The following is a 22,527-nucleotide window of genomic DNA, read 5'->3' on the forward strand; positions in this document are numbered from 1 at the left end:
TGTGTGGCTGACTTTGGAGGTGCTGAAAGCAAGATGGTATCAGTAAAGAGCAAGATGGAGCCAGGGGCATGGGCGGGAATACTATGGATGCGCTCATGAGTGCAGAAATACATCAGCACTGCAGCTACTGCAATTATAAATGGGAAGAAAATCTACTTGCATGATGCTGTTTTGACACCAGATTTATCTTACAGACTCTTGCAAAGTGCTTCAGATGCATCTGTTGGCACCATGTGTTCTTCTTTTGGCTGGATGCATAACTACTACTACTACTTTGTGTCTGATGTGTTACCTCCTGTAAGCACAAAACACCCGTGCGCTCTGGCCTTTGGGTCTTCTGTAGCATTTGGAAAAGATCATTTAAGCAATCTCCAACTCGAAAGCTTATCTAAATAGTGTTTAACTGTTTGGATAAACTTATATCATTCAAGTGAATTATAGTGGAAAAAAAAAGTAAATATACACAAACCACTTTTTAAGAGTTTACAAAGAACATGACTAGAAATTATCTGAAGGAGAGAGATGATAGTACTGACTCTCAGCAGAGTAATCTGATGGATTTAATAAGGTCAGTTTGAATGACTTTGCTTTAAATTTTTTTGTTTTGTTCCTGCCTAGCTAGGGTAGAGAAACTGCCTTGAATGCAGCAGTCATTAGATGAATCTTGTTCTGTGTGGCAGCCCCTCGGTTGCTTCTCTGAGGATTGATTATGTTGATTAAACATTACTTGCCCATCTGTAAATACTGCTCTGAGCTACTGATGGCTTGGGTAGGGGAAGGTCTGTCTAGACATCTTAGTGTTCTTTCTTGCCTAAACTGCAAAAATCATTACTTCTCTGTTGAAGATGAATGGGCAGAATAAAGACATACTTAGTATGCCTGAAACCCAGAGTTGTAAAGTGCTAAAAACTTGTCAGATTGAAAATAAAGTTTTAAGAAGTAGTCTGTGTTAAAGAAGCATCCATTTCAGGAAGCACTTCTCAACCATTTAAGTAATTTGTTCCCATGTAATTCACTTTTATTAACCTAAGAGAGTTTCTGATCAAAGGTGGAGCTGTGGTAGATCACAGCTTGCAGGGAAAGGAGTGAACTAAGGTTGGAATATGAGGAGAATTGGATACTAAGGCTAAAGGTGAACAACCTTTTTATGGATTGTTGATTTAATTGATTTACTTGATTTCTCAATCAGATACTTTAAATAGCTAGTCCAACAGTAAAATGCTACTACCAGATGTTTCATCAAAAACCCTCTAGGAGATTTGAAGTAGAAGTTATTACATAAGAGATTACATTTTTATTTAATGAATGGTGATTTGGGGGACTTGTGTAAATCATCTAACTTTTAATGGTCAGAAGACCCTTTACCATGGAAAAAATAGTATTTCTATCAAAGTAGCTCTATCAAAGGAGCTAAACAGAAAAATGGAAAGAACTGTTTTTCACTTTTCTTTCCCAGCAGGCAGGGATTCTTAAAAAAATAAATTGATATAATTAAAAAACAGAGCTAACTTACCTGATAATGATGAAAATATGCAATTATTGTCATTGAATAGAATCCATACGGTCATGTATCATAATAGTAGTTTTGAATGATCAGCATTGGTAGTGCAAGGAAAAATTATCAAGTCTAACTCATTGTCTCAGAAAATTCCATGTAGCTGGATAATGAGTAGTGCAAACTACATTCCTGTCTGATGAAAAGTGTTCTGATTGCAAGACTAGAACACTTGATTTTCTAGCTGTTGCATGTCTGCATGCCTGAGTTTTGGCTTGCTCACAGGTGATTTAATACTGAACTAGCTATTATGCAGGATTAAGTGGTAACTTAGGGCATATTTAAGATAGATACCGATTTTTGGTACACAACAGGAGAAGAACATTTCATTCCTATGTCTTGCACATGTTCAGGCTTTAACACCCAAGAAGTACAAAGATTGCTGTATATGATGGGATTTCATGTACGTTTAAAGCATATTTATCCTGGATACTTTTTGTCTGTAGATGTAATAAGAGTACTTTCCTTCTGGAGCTCTGTCTTTGCCTTCAGGGCCAAATTCAGAAGATGTCTAGCTCATGGAATAATTTGGTTATCAGCAAGTATAAGTGCAATCTGCCAAGAGGAGACAAGGCACATTTGTAACAGAGCAAATAAATTAGGATAAGCTTCTTACCCCATCTTGTTTGAAATGAAAGTTTTATTGGAGTTGTCATTTTATTATGTGTCAAAGGATAATTTAGATAATAAGATGATGCAGTGCTACTTTTCTCAAGCCATTTTTCAAACCTTTTCACACAATTCTAGCTGACATTTTTTAACACGTGTTCCAATAAGCAATCCTTGCAATGTTTTGCTGGAGCTACAAAGTGAGCTGTGTAAAAGCACTTTAGTTGAACCTGCTGCAGGGCAGGGGATGGGGACTAGATGATGTTAAGGTCCCTTATCACTTTTACATAACTTTTTACATTTGAAGTTTTCACATTTACTGTTTGCAGCTTTATGTACTGTTTCCTATGTCATTTTGCAACACTTAGGGTAATTTGTAGGATCAGTACAGAAATATGCAGTCACTTACTCTTATTCACCACTGTAGTTTATCTTGAGGAGTATTTTAGTCCCTGCCAAGGAAGAAAAGAGCTGACGGCTTTTATTTGGTTGTCTTGCTATTACTGTGTAGTTAGCTCTGAGTGCCACCTATCTCGGGTCATGAACACAACATAAAAGTGAATTAAAAGTGCTCTTTGAAATTACTAAGGTGCTTTTAAAATCCATTAACAGCTTTAAATGAACCATTCCATAACTAGCTAACTCTGGAGAAGTATTATTGCTAGTTAAAAAATTATTACAATCCCTAGTACAAAGATTATCACAGTTCAGGAAGACAATACTATTGTAAGAATACATGATTGTCGATTAAGATTAAAATTCAGTAAATTATTGAACTAAGTAACAAAACCACTCCTGCTTCTTTAGTTTAATCTTGAAATGTGAATTATAAAATTGAATGTGAATAATATTTTCTTCACAAACATTCATAATCTGTGCATTTGTTTTCAGTACACGTTTTGGAACTTTATACCAAAAAATTTGTTTGAGCAATTCAGAAGAATAGCTAACTTCTATTTTCTCATCATTTTCCTTGTTCAGGTAAGTGCTCCCCATTTCACAGTAAGTGCTGTGCTCTTTCTAAAATAGGAAGAAGTTGAAAAAAGTTTTAAAATTACCTGATTTTGATGACCATGGAGGTAAATGGTTGCACCTAGAAAGCCTTTTATACACTGATGATATGACAAAAGGGGTTTTATTTAATTTCCAGGTTGTCAATGTGAAATGAATCTGAAAAGAATTTGACAGCCACACTACCTGGACGGCAAGACCTATGTCTTGAAAAATTGAAAAGAATGTCTGTAGTTTTTATTTTGTAATAAACATCCAGATCAGTAAAACTGTTACTATAAATTCTGTTGATGACAAAGTTTTCTTTGTTCTGCAAAAATACTATATTTTATAACAAAATAATGTCTTGATCGCAGTTTTCCAAGTGTACTGTGATCAAAGCTTGTCAGAACTATTATAATAGGTATTGATATGATGCTTGCTTAGGGAGGTACATAAATACTTGCTTTTGAAATGAGTTCCATGAATATCTAGTGTGCTGCTTTATAGGTGTCTTAATTCTGAACCTGTCACAGTCACTTACTGTGTTAAATAATAAAAATCTTACTAAGTGAAGAGCTGTATTACTTTGCAGACCAGATTCTGTAGAAAAAAAGCAGTGCAGATTCTCAGCACAACTTAGATTTTGTCATTTGCACTCCCTCTGTGAATTCTGCCTCTTTGTTTATATTTGCAGAAACCCTAGCTCAATATTTCAGAATTTACTTTTTGTGTGCATAAGAACAGCTCTATTGTATAACATGTAAAGCCAGTGCCATGCTAATTTCTAATGGTGCTCCATAATTTTGCTTCCAAAGCTGCAGCTTTCCAGTCTAATACTTCTCTAAAGTCTTGCTGGCAAATATTTTTACAAGGCATTAACATCTGCTATTAATGTGATCTAACTACAGTATTGTATCTTCTCACAGAATCCAGTTTTCAAATTTTTGCCAGTATAGTACACATTCTTAAAATTTTATTGAAGTACTGTTTTTTTCGATTAAAATTCCTTGATGTCTTTTAACATATTGAGGGAATTGCTTGAAAGATCTTTATTGAAAGATTGACTGCTAGCATTCACAAAAATATAACCAGAAAATACTTGTTCTTTTTGTTGCAGTTAATTATTGATACACCTACTAGTCCAGTTACAAGTGGACTTCCACTTCTGTTTGTCATCACTGTCACAGCTATCAAACAGGTGAGCAATGGAGGGAGCAAAAGTAAAACCAAAGAGAGAGTTAGGTCAGTTTGGGTTTGCTGTCCAAGCAGTGCCCCCTCCCAGCCTCTTACCCGCCATAGCCTGCTGGTCTGCTCTGGGAGAAGGTTAAAGAGAAAGCCTTGATGCTGACACTCTTCAGTAGTAGCCAAAACACTGGGGTGTGAAAAAGACTGGGTTAGCCCCAAATACAAAGCACAGCAGCACAGGACTGTTGTGAAGAAAGTTACCTCCACCCCAGATGGTCCCAAAACAGAGGATAGTTTCAGTTGTCCCTTAATAGATAACTTACTGTCTTCACAGTCTTTATGCTAAATGCAGACTTCATGAGTCTTCAAAGAAACTATGGAAAGTTCTGTTTCTCTTTCTTTACAGTGGTAACTATGCATAATTGAGTATATTCTATACTTAAATTCAGCACTTCTTGTTGAGCAAAAGTTGTGATACATGCAAGTATGCAAGTTTGGTGTGACTTTCCCACTCTTAAGAATTTAAATGTTACACTTTTAAGTAGTGACCTACCAAAGCCTGGGTTATGACAGGCTGTGCCTGGTACTGCAGTTCTGTGTAGTTCCTTGATTTTTCTTCCCAACAACTTGTGTACATTTTGGGACCTTCTTGAGGAGCTGTACCAACCCCTGAAAGTATATTACACTAAAGTTATAAAGTCTCTATACATTCCCAAATTATTTTTGAGAGCATCCAAGGTAGTGATACTTTTGTTCTGCATTGAATTTTCAAATGTGCTCAAGAGAGTTAGATCTAAAAATGCTGTGGATTACAAGTGGTATTTTCCATCTCTTAACCACTGATGACTTTGTCAATCCCATCTTTGTCATATGGCAGGACCTTTTCAATAGAAAGTTGCAGATTCCCTATCCTTTAGTTTGTCTGCTTGTATAAAACACAAATTCATAGGGTAATTGTGCACTAAAATAGGGTACTCTGCAAAGTTTCTCAAAACAAAATTGTTCATAACTCTATATTGTATATAGGGTTAAAAGGTTTGGCTTAAATGTAAGACAGTCATCAAATACGATAACATTTGTCATGTCATGTCTATCATCTTACAGTATAAAGTCCCATTCTTCCAGAATCTATTACTACCAAAATATATTACTTCCAAAATATATATTATATACACTACCACCTTCTTGACAACTGCTTTTATGAGTACTATGCACTTACTTCAGTCAAGAGAGCATGAGCAGGAGATAATCACTTACATAGGGAAACTGTTGTACACTTTTGAAACCCTTATTCATCCAGATGTCTTTATTGAAATACATGGTTTTGTTTGACTAATTGTAACCATGAATGCTCTTTTTCATACATATCCAGCACAGCTCTAGTACTGACATGCATCACAATTTCATTTGTTCTAGTGAGAATATTTTTTCCCTTACAGTGATCAAGGATAATTCTTAAAATTTTTCTTATAAGCTAGAGCTATTCTGTGTCTTTATAGCCAAATGTGCATCACTGTATCATTCCATTTCACTCTTTTCTAGGGTTATGAAGATTGGCTGAGACATAAAGCTGACAATGCAATAAATCATTGCCCTGTTCATTTCATTCAGCATGGAAAACTGGTCAGAAAGCAAAGCCGAAAATTAAGAGTAAGTAACTATGACTTAACAGGTTTTGTGAGTCAGATTTTACTTCACCCTTCTTGTACACTTCACACATAAAACAAGTTATGCAAATATGTACTGTGATGATGCAGCATTTATTGCATTTAATGATTAGATCTACTGCATACTAATTTTTAGTTTTATGTTTCTGAATAAAATATTTTTATAAAATTAATTAATATTTTTATAAAATTACGAAATTGAATCCCAAATGAGATTAGATAAAACTCATTTATTAACATCATTCTAAAATTTTAATTTTAGATGCTACTATTACTGTTTTTTATCAGCCATTTTGCTTAACTGGCATTAACTAACTCCTTCCATAAATGTTACTTTTATTTTCCATTTTTAACTTGGAATTTCTGTCATGATTTATCTTTTCTCTATTTTCTGTCCACTGTGATTATCACAGAATCATAGGATGCTTTGGGTTGGTAGGGACATTAAAGATCACCTAGTTCCAATCCCTGTGCCATGGGCAGGGACACATTGCCCTAGACCAGGTTGTTCAGAGCCTTATTTCACCTGGCCTTAACACTCTTTGGGATGGGCTATAATTACTATTATGCACATTAATAATTAATTTAATTCAGATTGTGATGGTCAGTGCTATGTATAGAGATATATGCATATGTGCAGACAAAACACATTCGAAATATTTTCTCAAAACCCATCAAATCACAATCTCTCCATTGATCTTGTGAATGCTGCTACATTCCCCTTTTAGCATATTTTCAGAAATTATTTTTTGCTGCTTGTTTCTTTTGGTTTTTTTTTAAGAGCAGATTAACCTCTTAACATTATTTTCTTTGGAATTCAAAAAATTTGATAGATATTTGTTTGGAATTTTTTTTAATATGTTTGTTTGGACGTCTTTTTCTGCTCTGCTGTTTTTGGGCATAAGTGTATCAACAGTGTTCACAGCCTTTCTGCTGTGACCTTCCATTTGAGTGTGATAGCTTCTGCCTGGGGCTTCCTAGTAATAAAAAAAAATTAGGACATCACATGCTTGAGAATTTCAGGTATGTTAACTAACCAGTTAAATATACCAAACAAAAACAGTCAAGCACCATGCAACTAGATGTGTACACTCTGCAATTTTTCATTGCTATTGGTTAAGAAAAAAAAAAAAGCCTTTTTCATATCTACAATTAGATAAATCTCATTTTTTATAATGCTGATATTTTATTTTTAGATGTTGCTATTGCTGATTTTTATCAGACTGTTTTGCTTAACTGGAATTAAGTGACTCCTGCGAACTGCAAGGATAGTGGAGTTTAGCTTTAGAGGGATATAACAAGGAATGGTTAAGCTGGTTCTTATTATAATAAATTATGACATAAAAGTATATTGAACAGATGTTGTCCTACATGAAAAATTGCAAAAATTATGTATTTTTTATGGGATTTTTACTAAATCCCTGATATTCTTAGAACACAGAATATGTCTTTGCCACTTGTTTAATCTCTAGAAATGTAGAAAAACTAACTTTTCTTGAATGATTTGCATGAATATTTTGAATTTGTAATTGGTTGGCTGTTCTGTTGTAACATTCCAATGTGCTGTAAAATATTGCCTATGTTTCCATGAATAAAAATTATTTTTCTCACCTTTAAACATGGATAAAAATAGGATGGACTTCTAGTCAAAAATTCTGCTAAAAAATGGATCCTGTTTTCAGCAGCAGATTAAATTGCTGGCTTTTTCTGACACTTTTTCAGCTGTGTCTAAGAGTAGTCCATTTCTCCTGCTGTTTTTGAAACAGTTTTGTTGCATTTAGTCTTAAAACAAGTATAATATCTTCCATCTCTCAAATAATGTTGCAAAACTTAATAAGACAGTACTAGCAGGGTGGTTATCCTGAGAGGAAAGCCAGAAACAGTAGATATCAGTAATTCTACAAGGTATAATTCAGTTTTCCAGAGATATCTCTGTAGTTCTTTACTCTTGTAGTAAAATGGTGGTGTAAATAAAAACTGCTGAATTTTAAAAATATTTATGTTAATCTAGGAAATAGGAAATTGGGGCTGCTACATACATGCATTTTATTTTCTTGTGTTTTTTCCTTAGGTTGGAGATATTGTAATGGTAAAAGAAAATGAAACATTCCCATGTGATTTAATATTCCTATCAAGTAGTAGAGGAGATGGAACATGTTTTGTTACAACAACTAGTTTGGATGGTGAATCCAGTCAGAAAGTAATTAAATGTTCTACATTTTCTTTCTAAGGCAAAGTTTGCTTTTATTTTTTGACACAGACAACAATATGACTTCATGCTTATATGTGTAAGCAGGTACACTGATTTGTGTAATTTATGTTTCTACCATCTGACTTCATTTCTCTTAAAGTAATATTATTTTATGAAAAGTTTTAAGACATTAATTTGTGATTTTGTTTGTGTCCAATATAGGCATGCAGATTACAGTGGTAATACACTAATGTTTTGTACTTATATGCTTTCATAGTGACCTGATATATGAATACACTGCAAGGTACTTTCACATTTCTGTATAATCATTAAAAAAAAAGGTTGGAAAAGACCATGTAAGACCATGTAAAAAGATCATGTAAAAAGACCATCTAAGAAAATAGGAGCATTTAGAGATGCTTTGTATTTGAATTATGAGCTCTTACATAAGTTAGTAGATTTCATGCTGAGCTGCAGTGTATGTACAGATTAATGTCTTGTGTTCTTTTTTTATTTTATTTACATGTTTTTATTGATTCCAGACTTACTATGCTGTTCAAGACACAAAGGCATTTCACAATGAACAGGAAATCGATGCACTACATGCTACCATTGAATGTGAACAACCTCAGCCTGACCTTTATAAGTAAGACAATAATTCTTACCTGTTTCATTTAAGGTACCTGAGCAATAAATCATAAAAAATCATAATGAAAGGATACTGGCTGCATCTCTCTGGTTAGAGTGAGCCCCAGAGTGAGCTTGAAGTCAGGTAGGTCTTCCATTCATACTCCTTTTGTGGAGGTAGCTCCCTAGGTGTGCTCTGGGGTAGGGATTTCCAAAGGGGAATGGCACAAAGCAGTCCACTGAGGAATGTAGTGAAAATTTTAGAACTTCAGTTTCTTTTTTTTTAATACAAAAATAAGGAAGAAGTTAAGATTTACTAATACTTAGTACATGTCTTGATATTGGCACCCATACCCCCTCTGTGTGTCACACACAATTTTGAGGTTCTCCAGAGGAAAAGGGTGTTCCACAATATGGAGAAGTTGCCTGTGGCACTCACTCCTTTGCTTTCAGCATATTGCAAAGTATTGTCATTTATGTGTACCCAGTTAAATGGATTTAGAGATTATATTATCTAGTTTTAACTAAAATAACACTCACAAAATGCTGAAGTGGCTTAAAAAGACTCTTGCAAAGATATTGCAGATTGAAGATAATAGTAACAGTCTAGCAGAAATGCACAGTAAGTAAATAACAAGCATTTGTAGTCCTGGTACAGAACTTCATCAGTCACATTACAAAGTAAAGCCACTGTCAATCTAATCAGATCTGAAAGGATGTCAGCCACAAAAAATTTAAATTGTCAAGATTATTTGAAATACAGATTTTCATCTGCTGTTGTTAACCATGAGCCTCATACCACAGGCTTTGAAATACTGGCTAATGACAGCATGAAGCCATCACGATTAGGAAAACACTTCAATGCAGAACATGAAGAAAAATATCTACAGTTGCATGAAGTCATACAACACTCAGTATTTTACAAAAAGAACTGTACACAATTCCACTAAACCTAATGAGAAATCTTGAGAAGCCCCTTTTGAAGTTTCTTAATAGTAATAAAAGGAGTCCTGTGCCATTGGGAAAGCACTTATTTTTTCTACCACAGTAAAAAATAGCTGAAATAATACAAAGAAAACAATATGATGTCAAGCTGAAATACACTCTTTTGGCAGCAAATACTGTTGGAAGATGCAGAAAAAACATTGCTTATTTCTGAGGTGTGAAGGCATCTCTTTTCTGCGATCTTGGTGATTAAGAAGCTGGTTTAGAAATCTGCTTGAGAACAGGTTCTTCAGAGTATCAAGTCCATCACTTACTTGATCCTTTTTTAAAATACTTGGTTGTCACAGTGAATGACTGCAAGTTGAAACTCATGCTACTATAGGTGGTGAAATTCTTTGGGATAGCTGTTGACACAAAATACTGAAAATGTTTATTGGTAGTCAGCTTGTATCTCTGCTGATTTGAACTTGAAATTTTACCTCTCAACAAAACACACTGGAGGATCTTCTTTTCCAAAGGCACGAGGTTATTTTGTATCATGATGCATCATAACCAACTGTACATTATTGTCTTCAGATGTGGTCCTACCACGTTGTGTGTTCTCTCAGCAGACAGGTTACCACTCCTGTGAACCTCAGAGGTTCCATTTTGGGGTAGCAGGCTCACCAGCTCCCCAGAGTTTCCTCTACAATTGAAAACCCTAATGTCCACCTTAATCCCCTTTGCATTAGGTTATCCACTTGGACAGTGGTATATTGCAAATACAGTGTACTGATTGTGGCTGGAATGAAGTCAGTTCCCTTCGTAGCAGCCAGAGTAATGTAGTGTTGTTGCTCTGAGACCACAACAGCATTAATTGCACACCATGTTTTTAGCTATTGTTGCCAAATTTTTACAGTGTCAAACTTTTTGTTCCTCATTTTGCCCTTCCAGAAAATAGGCTGGGGGTGGGCAAGAGGCTGGGGATGGACACAGCCAGGATAGCTGACCTTAGTTGACCAGAGGGTCTGGTGCCATGACCAGAGGTCTGTGCCATATAGTGTCATGCTCAGCAATAGAACCAGGGCCAGGGGTTAGTCTTCCAAAGCAGCTGGAGACTGGCTGGACATTGGCAGGCTGATGGGAGGTGGTCAGTAGTTGCCTTTGTGTCACTTGTTTTTTTCCCTTCACTTATTAAACTGTCAAGATCTTACTTTTGCTCTTCCAATTCTGTTCCCTGTCGTGCTGGGGAGGGAAGGAGCCAGAGGCTGATGGGTGCTTAGCTGCTATCCAGGGTCAAGCCACCACATACAGATAAAATGTACTGACAAATACTATGGGGAAGAATTACTTACTGGCTATATGCTTTGGTTTGCTTTGGTTTTAATTTAGCTGTAGGCTTTAGCTGTTGTAAAATATAGTAATTGCACTGACTTACCTCAGGTAGTTTAGGGAATAAGACTTTTTATTTCTTTTTCATGGGTCTACTTAGAAGATTTATCCCTATTTTTTACACCTCTTTATTTGCAAAATTTATGTCAAGTTACCATTCTATGTATTTTCGTATTTGCTTGTTTTAAGTGTATATCTATATGTATCTCTTACATTCTTGTTCATGTTCTGGATAATTGTAGCCTGTTCAGTTGGAAAGTGTTCTCTGTGATACATACTTTCTAGAAAATATTTCTTAAATAATCTATTAGCAGTACTGTTAAACTACTTGTATATTTCCCTTTCAGATTTGTTGGTCGAATAAATGTTTACCATGATAGGAATGAGCCTATTGCAAGGTGGGGAAATACAGAGTTTCTACACATTCAAATATTTCACAGTTCAATAAGTATTAATAATGAGAATTACCTTTGGTTCACCAACATTGTGCTGCTATGTTTCAATGATAAAATATTTTTCTCTTTGAAAATTCCAGACTGCTGTTTCATAAATAATTGATATTTTGTCTTCTAATCATATTTCTCTTTAGTATTTTAATGTCTTTATTCAACTTCAATTTTATCTGAAATGTACTTAGTTTGTAAATGATGTTGATAGGATTTTGACAGCACTTGTACAACACTGCCCCATTAGTGTGAGATCTTGGTAGTGCAGTAAACAATATAAATAGTACCACTTGTGTTTTTCATTTTTCTTAAATTTTGAAGGGTTTGAACATGTCATTTTTTTTACTGTAATTTTACTGAGTGTGTTTGTACTTCTGTGTAAAGTGTCCATAATGCTGTGTGTTCAAGGGAGATAACATCCACCTTGCTGTACCTGATTTTATTCTGATTCTGGTCACAAAGAGGCAAAGCAATAGGAGAGAAAAGCTGCTTGCTGGGGTGGTATCCTAGATCCCAGCATGTGGGGAGTTAGGCAGTGCTATGCTGGCTAAGTGCCTTCCTATCCTCAGTGTGTCTTTAGATATGTTATTTTCTGTCTCAGTCTGCTATGGAAACTGTCGATTGATCTGGGTCATTCATGTAACATTGTTCCCCTAGTTTCTTGAAAGTAGTTTCAGGTTTTACATCAGCATTGTGGCCCTGTTTGTTTGGAGTTTCTTGATTTTTTGGGGGAGTTTCGTACCACAAGTGCACTTCAAATAACATTGGGAAACGCTGAATGTACTTCTTGGGTTTTTTTATTGCTTCATAGGTAGAATGATAATTCAGCATGCAGTCTGTCTGTAAAGTAGTCCTTGGCTTTGAACTCATATGATGATAAGTGTACATATCATGTTCCAAAATATTATTTAAACTTCATTGCGGTCCTTACATTAATTCCTGTACTCTTCAATAAATTATTTTACCTATATTTATTGGCATTTTGAAAAATGTTTACGGCAAGTATCAAAAATATCTTGTGTGCTATTTAAAATAAAATGGAGGATTGTATTGTCCTTAAGAAGTTCTAACACACAGGACACTATAGTTTATATAAGCCTAAAAAATAGAATCAATATTTTTAAAAATAAGTACTGTGCAATTAGGATGGTGAGTCTTTATTTGGGTACCTATATATATGGGGTTTAGTTGCATTGGTTTAAGACTTGAATTGTGAAATTGTGATCTTAATTTTAGGCATATATTTATCTATTTTTAATTTTCACTTAAAAAATTTAAATATGCCTTGTAATTTGTTAAAAGGTTTTTAGTAAAACAATTTTCCTGTTTTATGTAACTTCCACTAAGACCTGATGGGTTTCTCGAAATGTTTAAATTTTTTAATTCTTACCTTTTGCAGGCCATTAGGATCTGAAAATCTGCTTCTTAGAGGAGCCACTTTAAAGAACACAGAAAAAATCTTTGGTAAATATTTCTGTTGACTACTTTAATGGACCCTGAAGTAATAAGCAAACACCAAACAAGGTTACAAGCTTACAGTTACTACTGAGCTTATGATTTCTATTGCATCACTTGTTTTACAACTTTTTAATAGTGTTTAATATTGTTACATAGAACTACTTTAGCAATTGGAAATTGTGACTGGAATGGGATGTAAATGCTGCTTAAAATTTCTAAGTACCAAGATAATTAAGCCATTTCTAATTTTGGGTTGTCATCCAAATCTGTGGTTTCTTTCTTCAGACTAAAGAATTAAAGAAATGACAGAGTATAATAATCTTATGAATTGTGCTCTTTTGAAGTTACTGCACTGTGCAATCTTTAGTAAAACAAATTGTCTAATTTCAGGTGTTGCTATCTACACTGGCATGGAAACCAAGATGGCATTAAATTACCAATCAAAATCACAGAAGCGTTCTGCTGTAGAGAAGTAAAATATGTAATACTTATTTTGGGGTTTGAAAGCTGCATGTTTAAATGGTGCAAATCAGATTTTTTTTTCTCTGAAAGTGTATATTTCATTGATTTAAATGAAAGAAAAGAGGTAGAGGGATTTCAAATTTGCTTATTTTTAACTATTTTTTTACTTATAATGCAAGTCTCATAACACCATATAAATGAGGTTCTCAGTACCAAATTATTCTTGTTAGATGTTCAAAAAATAAAGCCATTTTGATTTACTGCTTAGATCTGTAATGTATGCTGTTTTGTTGTTCTATAATTTTTTGTTGTTCACTTTTCTTTCACTGTTTAGAGTACATGTACTGACAGTTTTCCAAGGTTGTAATTTTTATTATCCTAGCATTCAATGCTTTTCATTGCAATTAAGTCTAGAATTCAGTAAAATTAACTTTTTTAATGCACTTCACTTTGGATCAGCTGCAGTAACAGTGCTTGTCTGTGACATGTTTTCCATGGTGTAGCTAAAATTAACAAGTTCCATACAGACATACATGGCGGGAAAGTATGACAATGCTATCCTTAAGGAGTGAGCTGACATTGATTGCTTACTATTTTCTATTCCTACTCTATCTGAAATCATCAGCTCTGAGTAAGGTCCAGCCTTGTGAAAAACAAGATGTCATTGATTGAGGCAAGATGTACTGACCAGCTGACAGCCTTTCTCTTACACAGTGACTGAGCAATGGTGTTGTGTCTCTTTCTATTGGTATTGGTGTAAAACCCATGGCTTTTAGTTCATGCCCATCATTAATGAAAATATAATCTTAAATGCAAAGTGTTCTTGCTCTTTTTTCAGATCTGCCTAGAGTTAAACATTAAAGCTGTGTAGCAAAATGTTCTTTTTTAGTTTTTTTATTTCTATAAAAGTACTTATGTGAGTGATTTTATAATGATTCAGCCAAGTGGCATGAAAAGGTCTGCAGATTCAAGCCCAGTTGTTCTGTTATGATTCTATCTATACTGTTGTTTTCACTAATATTCTAGTTTTGATAATTTGTCACACACATTTTGGAAACAACTATAAAAATGGAAAAATAGAAATTTAAAAATAGGAAATACCGCAGTTGTAAATTTTAATGCAGTAATATTGTTCCTCTTTGGAAAAGTACTTTGGAAGAGTTATTTAACATCTTAGCATTGTTAGACTTGCAGCAAATATTAGATTGATGTATAACAGACTTAGTATAACATTTTCTAATAAACTCTGTTGTTTATATGCTAATGGGGTTCTTATTTTGCCTTTTTTTTTTTAGATCAATGAATGTATTTCTTGTTGTATACCTCTGTATTCTCGTCAGTAAAGCAGTAATAAATACTGTTCTGAAGTATGCCTGGCAGAGTGAACCATTTCGTGATGAGCCATGGTACAATCAGAAAACAGAGCCTGAAAAGAAAAGAAATTTGGTATGGAAATAAATGATAATACCAAGAAAGTTTCCCAAAACCCTTATTTAATAGAGATTCTACTGAAAAGTATATACAGCCTGCTTACTTACCAGTCATGCTTTTTTGCTGACAGTGGTGATAGTGTACTTGTAGAAAGCTTGTATGTTAAATTTTTGCCCTTAAGTTGTATGTGTGAATTTAACTGATGAAAAAATCTCTAGTTTAATATAAAAAGCTTCATGAAAGTGTTTTGGAGCTACCTGTTATTTATATAAATTACTAAAGAATTGACCTCTCACTGAGAAATACAAGGGCTGGAAGGAATCCCACAGCTATTGGCAGTTCTGTAAGAGACATGGTCAAAATAATCCACTGTGGGAATCTCCATGAAAATGCCCCTCATAAGCTTAGTTTCATATTATTCTGTTATGAGGGCTGGAGGCATCAGAGAGCATCAGTCACCAGTGCCAGGTGTTCTTACAGGAACAAGGACATTTTCCTGAATGGATACCCAGAGGATCCCAGGCAATGAGCTGAACCCTGCCCTACAGAAAGCACAATATTTATTTCACTGAATCCTCCCAGTCAGACTAAGGGAAAATTTGCTTCCTTACCCTAAATGCATGAGGAGCACATGCTAGGCAGGCTTTCTAGAGTTCCCATTAGCACTGGTAGCACTGTCTCAGCTTGCTCAGCAGGTTGACTATAACTCCACCAAGTCTCCACCACTGAAAAATTGAGCCAGGTTATGTGCATACATTTTGCTTGTGTTGAGAGAGGGAAAGGAAACCCTTTATTTATTTATGAAATGCTGCCTGAAAGTTATGTAATTTGGTAATCCTTGAAGGAGTTGCTATGGAACTATGCTATTTTTTTTTAATTTTTTAATGTACGTGTTAATGTTTCCCTTGTTCCCCAAAAAGTCTTCGCCATGCTCATTAGTTGCTCTAGAACTTAACAATAATGCTGTGTTATGGCATTCTACACCTGTATATCTGTAAAGAAAAATGCAAATTTCAAAGAAAAAACTCTATTGCATGCCAGTTGTGATGTTATAAATCATGAAGGTTTACATCCTGTGCTGAACTGCAAGCTTTGAAAGACATTGCTTATTGTTCAAAAGTTATTTGAAAAAACTGATTTGTAAATACATGTAGTAATCTTGCAGTGTTTAATGGTACATGAAAAATCAATATTTCCATCTTGTTTCTTTGTCAGTTTCTTCAAGCTTTTACAGATTTCCTTGCATTCATGGTTCTTTTCAACTACATTATTCCTGTCTCCATGTATGTCACTGTGGAAATGCAGAAATTTCTTGGTTCTTATTTCCTTGCATGGGATGAGGAAATGTTTGATGAGGGTACAGGTGAAGGACCACTGGTGAACACTTCTGACCTCAATGAAGAGTTGGGACAGGTAAATTTCATTGAATTATACTTTTTTTCCAACTGTTTCTACTGTAATTTTTTATTTTAAGATTGCTGCTTCAAGGTTTTTTAGTTTTGTTTTAATTTGAGGTTTTTTGCAACTACATGTGCATTTTCTTTAGTGCTGATTAAATTTAAATATAAAATCTGAGCTATTTTTGTTTTCAGAATCAAAAATTCTGATTTCTCACCCAGTCAGTGAAATTCAATCAGTATTACTGTAGTATTAAGGAATAAACACTTCTTCTCCATTGATTATAGAGGGAAATTATATAAGCATCTAGCTTCCTTAGATTAAAAGTTAGATGCAAAAAAAAAAAAATCCCTTTTTGTCTGACTAGACTGACACTGCATCTCCAGACACAAGTTTCATCCATTAGAATGATCAATGGGCAGCCTCATTTTTGAAGAGAAATTCTGTTCTGTCTTTAGAAAATCATCACCTTGAGACAGATACAGATAAATGTTGTTTGAGAAAATATTTAAGATCTCAGTTAAAAATACTTTCATAAGCTTTTCAAATAAATAAATAAGATGTTGAAGATGTTGTATTTCTTTCTAGTCAAACAGGTAATAAAGGTTTTAAGGATACATATCTATTTGGATTAAGGGTGGTACCAGGTATTTCATTATTATGGCAGACAATTGACATTGCCTTCAATAAGATCCTCAAAGAGCATTTACAGCCTGGACGAGCAGACAGTGAGGTGGATTGAGCAGGGGGTGAACAGCCAGGCTCAGAGGGGTGCACAGTGGGAGGCCAGCATCTAGCAGTGTACACTGGGGTCAGTATGGCTCCCATCCTGATCATGAATGATTTGGGTGACTGGGGGCCATCCAGCTGGAAAGCAGCTTTGCAGGAAAGGACCTGTGTCTCCTGATGGAAATCAAGTTCAGCATGAGCCAGCAGTGTGTCTCTATGGCAGAGAGGGCCAGGGGTATCATGAGCTGCATTGGGCAAAGCGTTGCCAGCAGGTCAGGGGAGGTGATCCTACCCCTCTGCAGGGCTCACCTGGAGTGCTGTGTCCAGCTCTGGGCTCCCCAGTACTGACACAGGAGCGTACTGGAGGGAGCCTAGTGATGGACCACAAAGACAGACAAGGGACTGGACTTTCCATGGCTCATGCAAAGACAGGTAGAGAGAGCTGGGACTGTCCAGCCTGGAGGAAAGAAGGTTCAGGGAAGATCTTACCAATCTATACAAATACCTGAACAGGAGGGTACTAAGAGGATAGAGCCAGGATTTTCTCAGTGGGTGACCAGAGGCAGTGGGCACAACCTGAAACTGGAGGGTCTGTCTGAACATGAGGAAACACTGTGACAAAGCAACACACTGAATGACTTGATTGATAGCATTTTGTAAATTTAATGATGAAACTGAATGGAGGGGTTGAGATGAAAACAATCCATATAAATCCTATCCACTCAGAAAAAAGTTTAATTGCGGGAATTTTGTCTACAGATAAAAAGCCACCATAAAATTTGGCATTTGCCTTTTCAGATTAGTGCATATTATAAAAGTCAATCTCAGTGGAAAGTGTGCATAATTAATGATGTTTTTGAAGACTGAGCAAAAATTTATTTGGTTTTTAGTTTGCTCGGTGCACTGCATAAATGGTGAAGTTTGATAAACAATCTGATGAATTCTAAATAATAGCCTTATTTTCAGTGTTTAGTTCCTTACCTTACTTCATTTTTTAGTTTATCCAATATGACATGCAGTATGTATGCAATACCTACATCCAGGATCCAAAATTGAGCCAATCTAGTTCTTCTAGTTGATAGTTCAGATTTTGGTTTTAGTTTTAATATTGTTAGACTTAAGCACTGGGGCTCATTGTAAAAGATAAAGTTAATAAAAAATTCAATATTGAGACAAAATGAGTGTTTCCAGGGCAATTACAGTGCCCAGGCGTATAACAGTATGTGTCCACAATCCTGATTTAAACTAACATAATTGTAGTGGGGAATTCTGATACTACCCTAAAGACTGTTCTGACAGTAACTGATCCACATCTAGGCATGTGCATTAAATAATAATCCCTGGGAAATGAAATTTGTATGCATTTTGTTTCTATAAATATCTGTCTTGCAGCAAGAAAGACATTAAAAACTAAAAAGGACCTAGAGAGAAGAGTTGGAAGTAGGTTAAAAACATCATTTACATCCGTTATGAGGCAAAAGATAGGATTGTTTGATACTCTTACAGGATAAAATCTTTCAGGGCCTATATTTCTATGAAGATAACTGCCAAAAGAAATTGTTGTCTTCTTTTTCTGAAAGAGCATAAGGATTTTCAAAGGAAGGTGTAGCCCAGTACTAGACTGAGTTTTTGTTCGGAGACATTGGAAAATTCTGTTCACAATCCTGCGGTTTTTATTTTGTGCTCGTTTGCAGATTGAGTATGTCTTCACAGATAAAACAGGAACATTAACTGAGAACAATATGGAATTTGTAGAATGTTGCATTGAAGGGCATGTTTATGTACCACATGTTATCTGCAATGGCCAAATCCTCCATGATTGTACAGGCATTGATATGATTGATTCATCTCCAGGAAGTAGTGGAAAGGTATGATAACTCTCTATATGTTCTTGGTTTTTTACAATGAAACATGAAAATGGAACTGTACTGATAAAGGGAATGTTAGGAATCCAACATTCTTGAATTTTATTAATCAAAGTAGATAACTGCATAGACATTTTAATTTCCTAGTTAAGAGTAAGATTTAAAGGCTTAATGGGAAGGTTCTCATTTTAATGCACTTGTAAAGCTGAGTCAAAACCTAAATATAGAGCTTTCTCTGGTTAATAGCTACAGACACAGATAACTGGTTTCCATTTAACCTTAGCTACAACAGAGAAAGCAAGACAGGAAAATCCTCGAAGGGGAAAATGGGGGCTTCGTGCAATCACTTACTTAGTCATCACTGAGTGAAAATGTGGCCAGAGAATGGTTTATGATCAAATTAAATTGCTTTAAAATGTGACTTAATTTAGCCACATCTGAAGTGTGCTACCTACAGCATGTATGTATTGTGGTTGTTTGCTGTGTTGAAAGTTGAAAATTAGTTGAAAGTTTGGGAGTGTTCACATGCCAACAGGTGAACAGGGTGTATATGGGCAGGATAATCACAGCCAAAGTACATTGTATTTTTTATTACATCAGTACAGTATCATAGTCACACTCACTTCATATCATACCCTTCACTGTGACAAAATGAGGTCTCTTAAAATATGTTGGTGTAGGTTAGCAGCCTTATGTCTCTCACCCATGGCCCTCAGAATGTGGTCCTGAGGTATGGTGAGTTTTTATCTTGGAATCACAATGTCACAGACAGTTTGTATTTAACAGCACAGAAGAATAGGTTTCAGGCACAAAGATAAAGATAAAACACACACAGGTATCCATGAAATAGAAATCTCTTTCTGGTGGCAGCTGTCATTACTAAACTATCTGAAATTTCATAAGAAGTGTTTGGCTGCCAAAGTATGTGCACTTCAGTAATTTATTTAGTTCCGAAGGGTGTTCAAGCTGCTCAAGAGATTGAAATCTGTAAGCCCTGCTAAGACCTGTGCTCCAGGTACTACATCCTTCTGTGTGAGCTCAGGAGTTCTAAATGATACCTTGACTAGTATGTAATTAATACAAGTTGTTAAAGTTTAAGCAAAAGTAAAGAAAAAACACCGTCAGCTGCATGTAGGCATTCAGAGGAGGTAGAAGATGCATGCTGGGGGTTTTTTGCATCATTAGCTTGACTGGTGTGGAAATGCTAAGGGTACAGACAGCTGTGACACAATTGTGTGGTTACCACAGGGAAAGACCTGGCTCCCCCTCAAGGAGCCTGCCTTTGTTTGATTAATAATCAGCAGTAATCAGTGATATGGATCACCTCTAAAAAGAAGAGAAAGAAGAGTTTTCAAGCGATAACACATAATGACAGCCGTTCCTTTTATTTCTCAGGAGAGAGAGGAACTATTTTTCCGAGCTCTTTGTCTCTGCCACACTGTTCAGGTAAAGGATGATGATAGCGTAGATGGTTTGAAGAAAAGCCAGGTACCAAGAAAACCCTGTATATATATATCATCATCACCTGATGAAGTTGCTTTAGTTGAAGGAATACAGAGGTATGTGTGTACTTAGGTATTATATTTTTCTAAACTACAGATCTAATCACTGAATCTCAAATTTGTTTTCAGAACAAAAATCATAATAACAAACACCAATCTACAGCTGATTGTTTTCTTAACATGAATTCATGAATATTCATAGCCTAAAATAAACTAAAAACAATTTGGGATTTTGGTGTTGGTTTGTTGTGGGCTTAGTTTTAAATCCTTATGACAATGCTTAAACTGGATAATTATATATTTGTTACATTCATTCTCTTATTCTGTGTTTGATTTTACAGACTTGGTTACACCTATCTAAGGCTGAAAGAAAATTACATGGAGATCTTAAATCGGGAAAATAACATAGAAAAGTGAGTGGTTAAAAAGATAACAAAATAGACTGATAAGTTTTTGTTGATGCGTTTAATAAACCATTGTTTCCTTACAGATGAATTTCTAAGTCAGGAAAGCCAAGAACCTTGCATTTTAGTAGAAAAATTAAGAAAATTAAGTAATTTTAATTACCTTCACTTTTTTGACATTATATGCAGTATAAAGTATTGATATGACAAGGAAGGTGTGGTGTGAGATTCATGACCTAATCTAATAGTTCCTGATGGTTTTGTATATTCTTAATAGAAAATGCTGTGTACCCAGTTTGCTGTTCACAGATAATCCATGGAATTTACTGGAGGGTAATATCTGTAGAATAAATTTTGTGGAACATAAATATGAGTCAAATTTTCAATAACATTGAAATAGTACAGCTGTTCTGTGGTATGTGCATACCCTTGAAAATTTACCTTACACATCTCTAGATGTCTGCTGGTTAAGTCTCTGGTATATCCAAATCTTCCTGCTTGGGTACTCTGCTAACTGTACAGGGACTCTTGGACACAAATATAGGAACCCTGCTGTAACTTTACCTCCTCTTAGGATAATATGGAGACTTTTTAGGCTCAGCTCATAAGAACTGGAGTCAGTATCATTTGGTGACTCAGAAGAAATCACTGTAATCATTGAGAATTTTCTCCCAAATGCATCACAGTTTGTAGACATAGGCCTGATGTAGCTTTGCACAGGTCTGAGTTCTAGGGTGTTAAAAAGACTTAGGACTGAGTGATTTAATTAAACATGCAGATTTGGACAGAGACGAATCCTGAAAAAGTTGGGATTTATGATTGGATTGTTTATGTTTGCTCTGGAAAAGGGAGGCTCTCTTAAGTTAGGAGAAATAGATAAGAGAGTAAATGATAGAAGTAAACTGATTAAACCAAAACAGTGCGGCAGGAGCTTGTGTTCATTTTTCCTCTTAAAAAGGAGAGGAACATGTGATAAAATCAAATAATAGAAATAATGGCAAGTATAAAACCAGTAAAAAGAAATATTTTTCTTTTCACTTGAATAAATTATCTATAAACATTTCAGCAAAATTATGGAATTAGGTCAGCACTTTTGGGAGATTAGGAATAATAAAAACTAGAAAATATATAAAATAAAAGACTAGGGTGTAAGCATGCATTTCAAGTTCTAAGGCTATGTCTAAGTATTATACATAGAAACGTACTTTATAATCAGTACAGTGCTCTGCTGCAAGGCTTCTAGTCTTCTACTTATATTAGAGTGACATATACATATATATACATCTGAGGGTACTTAGGGACATCACAAGTTGTTTCAAGTAACTGGGAGCTGAGGGCTTTCCTTACTATTTACAGCCTGCTGTTTCATTCTGTACTAGTTTCATATTCCATGTTACTCAACATAATCTTCCATGTTAGAAGAAATGTTTAATTTATGTGCTTGAAGTCATAATAACCACTTTAGGAATAGGAAAAAATAGAGTTGTGTAAAAAATAGTTCTGTTTCTGTTTCAGGTTTGAATTACTGGAGGTTTTCAGTTTTGATTCTGTGAGACGGCGAATGAGTGTAATTGTTAAATCTCCAACAGGTAGGGCTGTCACATTCTGTTTGATTTCTTTGTCTCACTTGAATTTGTTTCAGATTTATCAGAGTTAAGCATTAAACACAGTCTGTATGCCCTTCTTTAT

The 22,527-nt window shown here is 35.1% G+C and overlaps 1 protein-coding gene across 5 annotated transcripts in view; it reads left to right on the forward strand.

Moving 5' to 3' along the window:
- Positions 1 to 22,527, forward strand: part of ATP11A (ATPase phospholipid transporting 11A) — a 118,882-nt gene that overhangs the window by 65,716 nt on the left and 30,639 nt on the right. For 4 of the 5 annotated variants that reach the window (XM_071430635.1, XM_071430636.1, XM_071430638.1 and 1 more), the window contains exons 3-16: positions 3,056 to 3,145; positions 4,275 to 4,355; positions 5,885 to 5,992; positions 8,081 to 8,209; positions 8,743 to 8,846; positions 11,491 to 11,541; positions 12,989 to 13,053; positions 13,438 to 13,519; positions 14,805 to 14,955; positions 16,156 to 16,353; positions 18,762 to 18,935; positions 20,328 to 20,491; positions 20,776 to 20,847; positions 22,354 to 22,427. In XM_071430635.1, coding sequence (XP_071286736.1) covers positions 3,056 to 3,145; positions 4,275 to 4,355; positions 5,885 to 5,992; positions 8,081 to 8,209; positions 8,743 to 8,846; positions 11,491 to 11,541; positions 12,989 to 13,053; positions 13,438 to 13,519; positions 14,805 to 14,955; positions 16,156 to 16,353; positions 18,762 to 18,935; positions 20,328 to 20,491; positions 20,776 to 20,847; positions 22,354 to 22,427 — 1,543 coding nt within the window. The remainder of the gene's footprint in view (positions 1 to 3,055; positions 3,146 to 4,274; positions 4,356 to 5,884; positions 5,993 to 8,080; positions 8,210 to 8,742; positions 8,847 to 11,490; positions 11,542 to 12,988; positions 13,054 to 13,437; positions 13,520 to 14,804; positions 14,956 to 16,155; positions 16,354 to 18,761; positions 18,936 to 20,327; positions 20,492 to 20,775; positions 20,848 to 22,353; positions 22,428 to 22,527) is intronic. The other variant, XM_071430637.1, reaches the window with a different exon arrangement.

The sequence above is a fragment of the Agelaius tricolor genome, unplaced genomic scaffold, assembly GCF_023055355.1.
Source record: "Agelaius tricolor isolate 1412-34295 unplaced genomic scaffold, bAgeTri1.0.p SCAF_7, whole genome shotgun sequence".
In the NCBI taxonomy this organism is placed as follows: Eukaryota; Metazoa; Chordata; class Aves; order Passeriformes; family Icteridae; genus Agelaius; species Agelaius tricolor.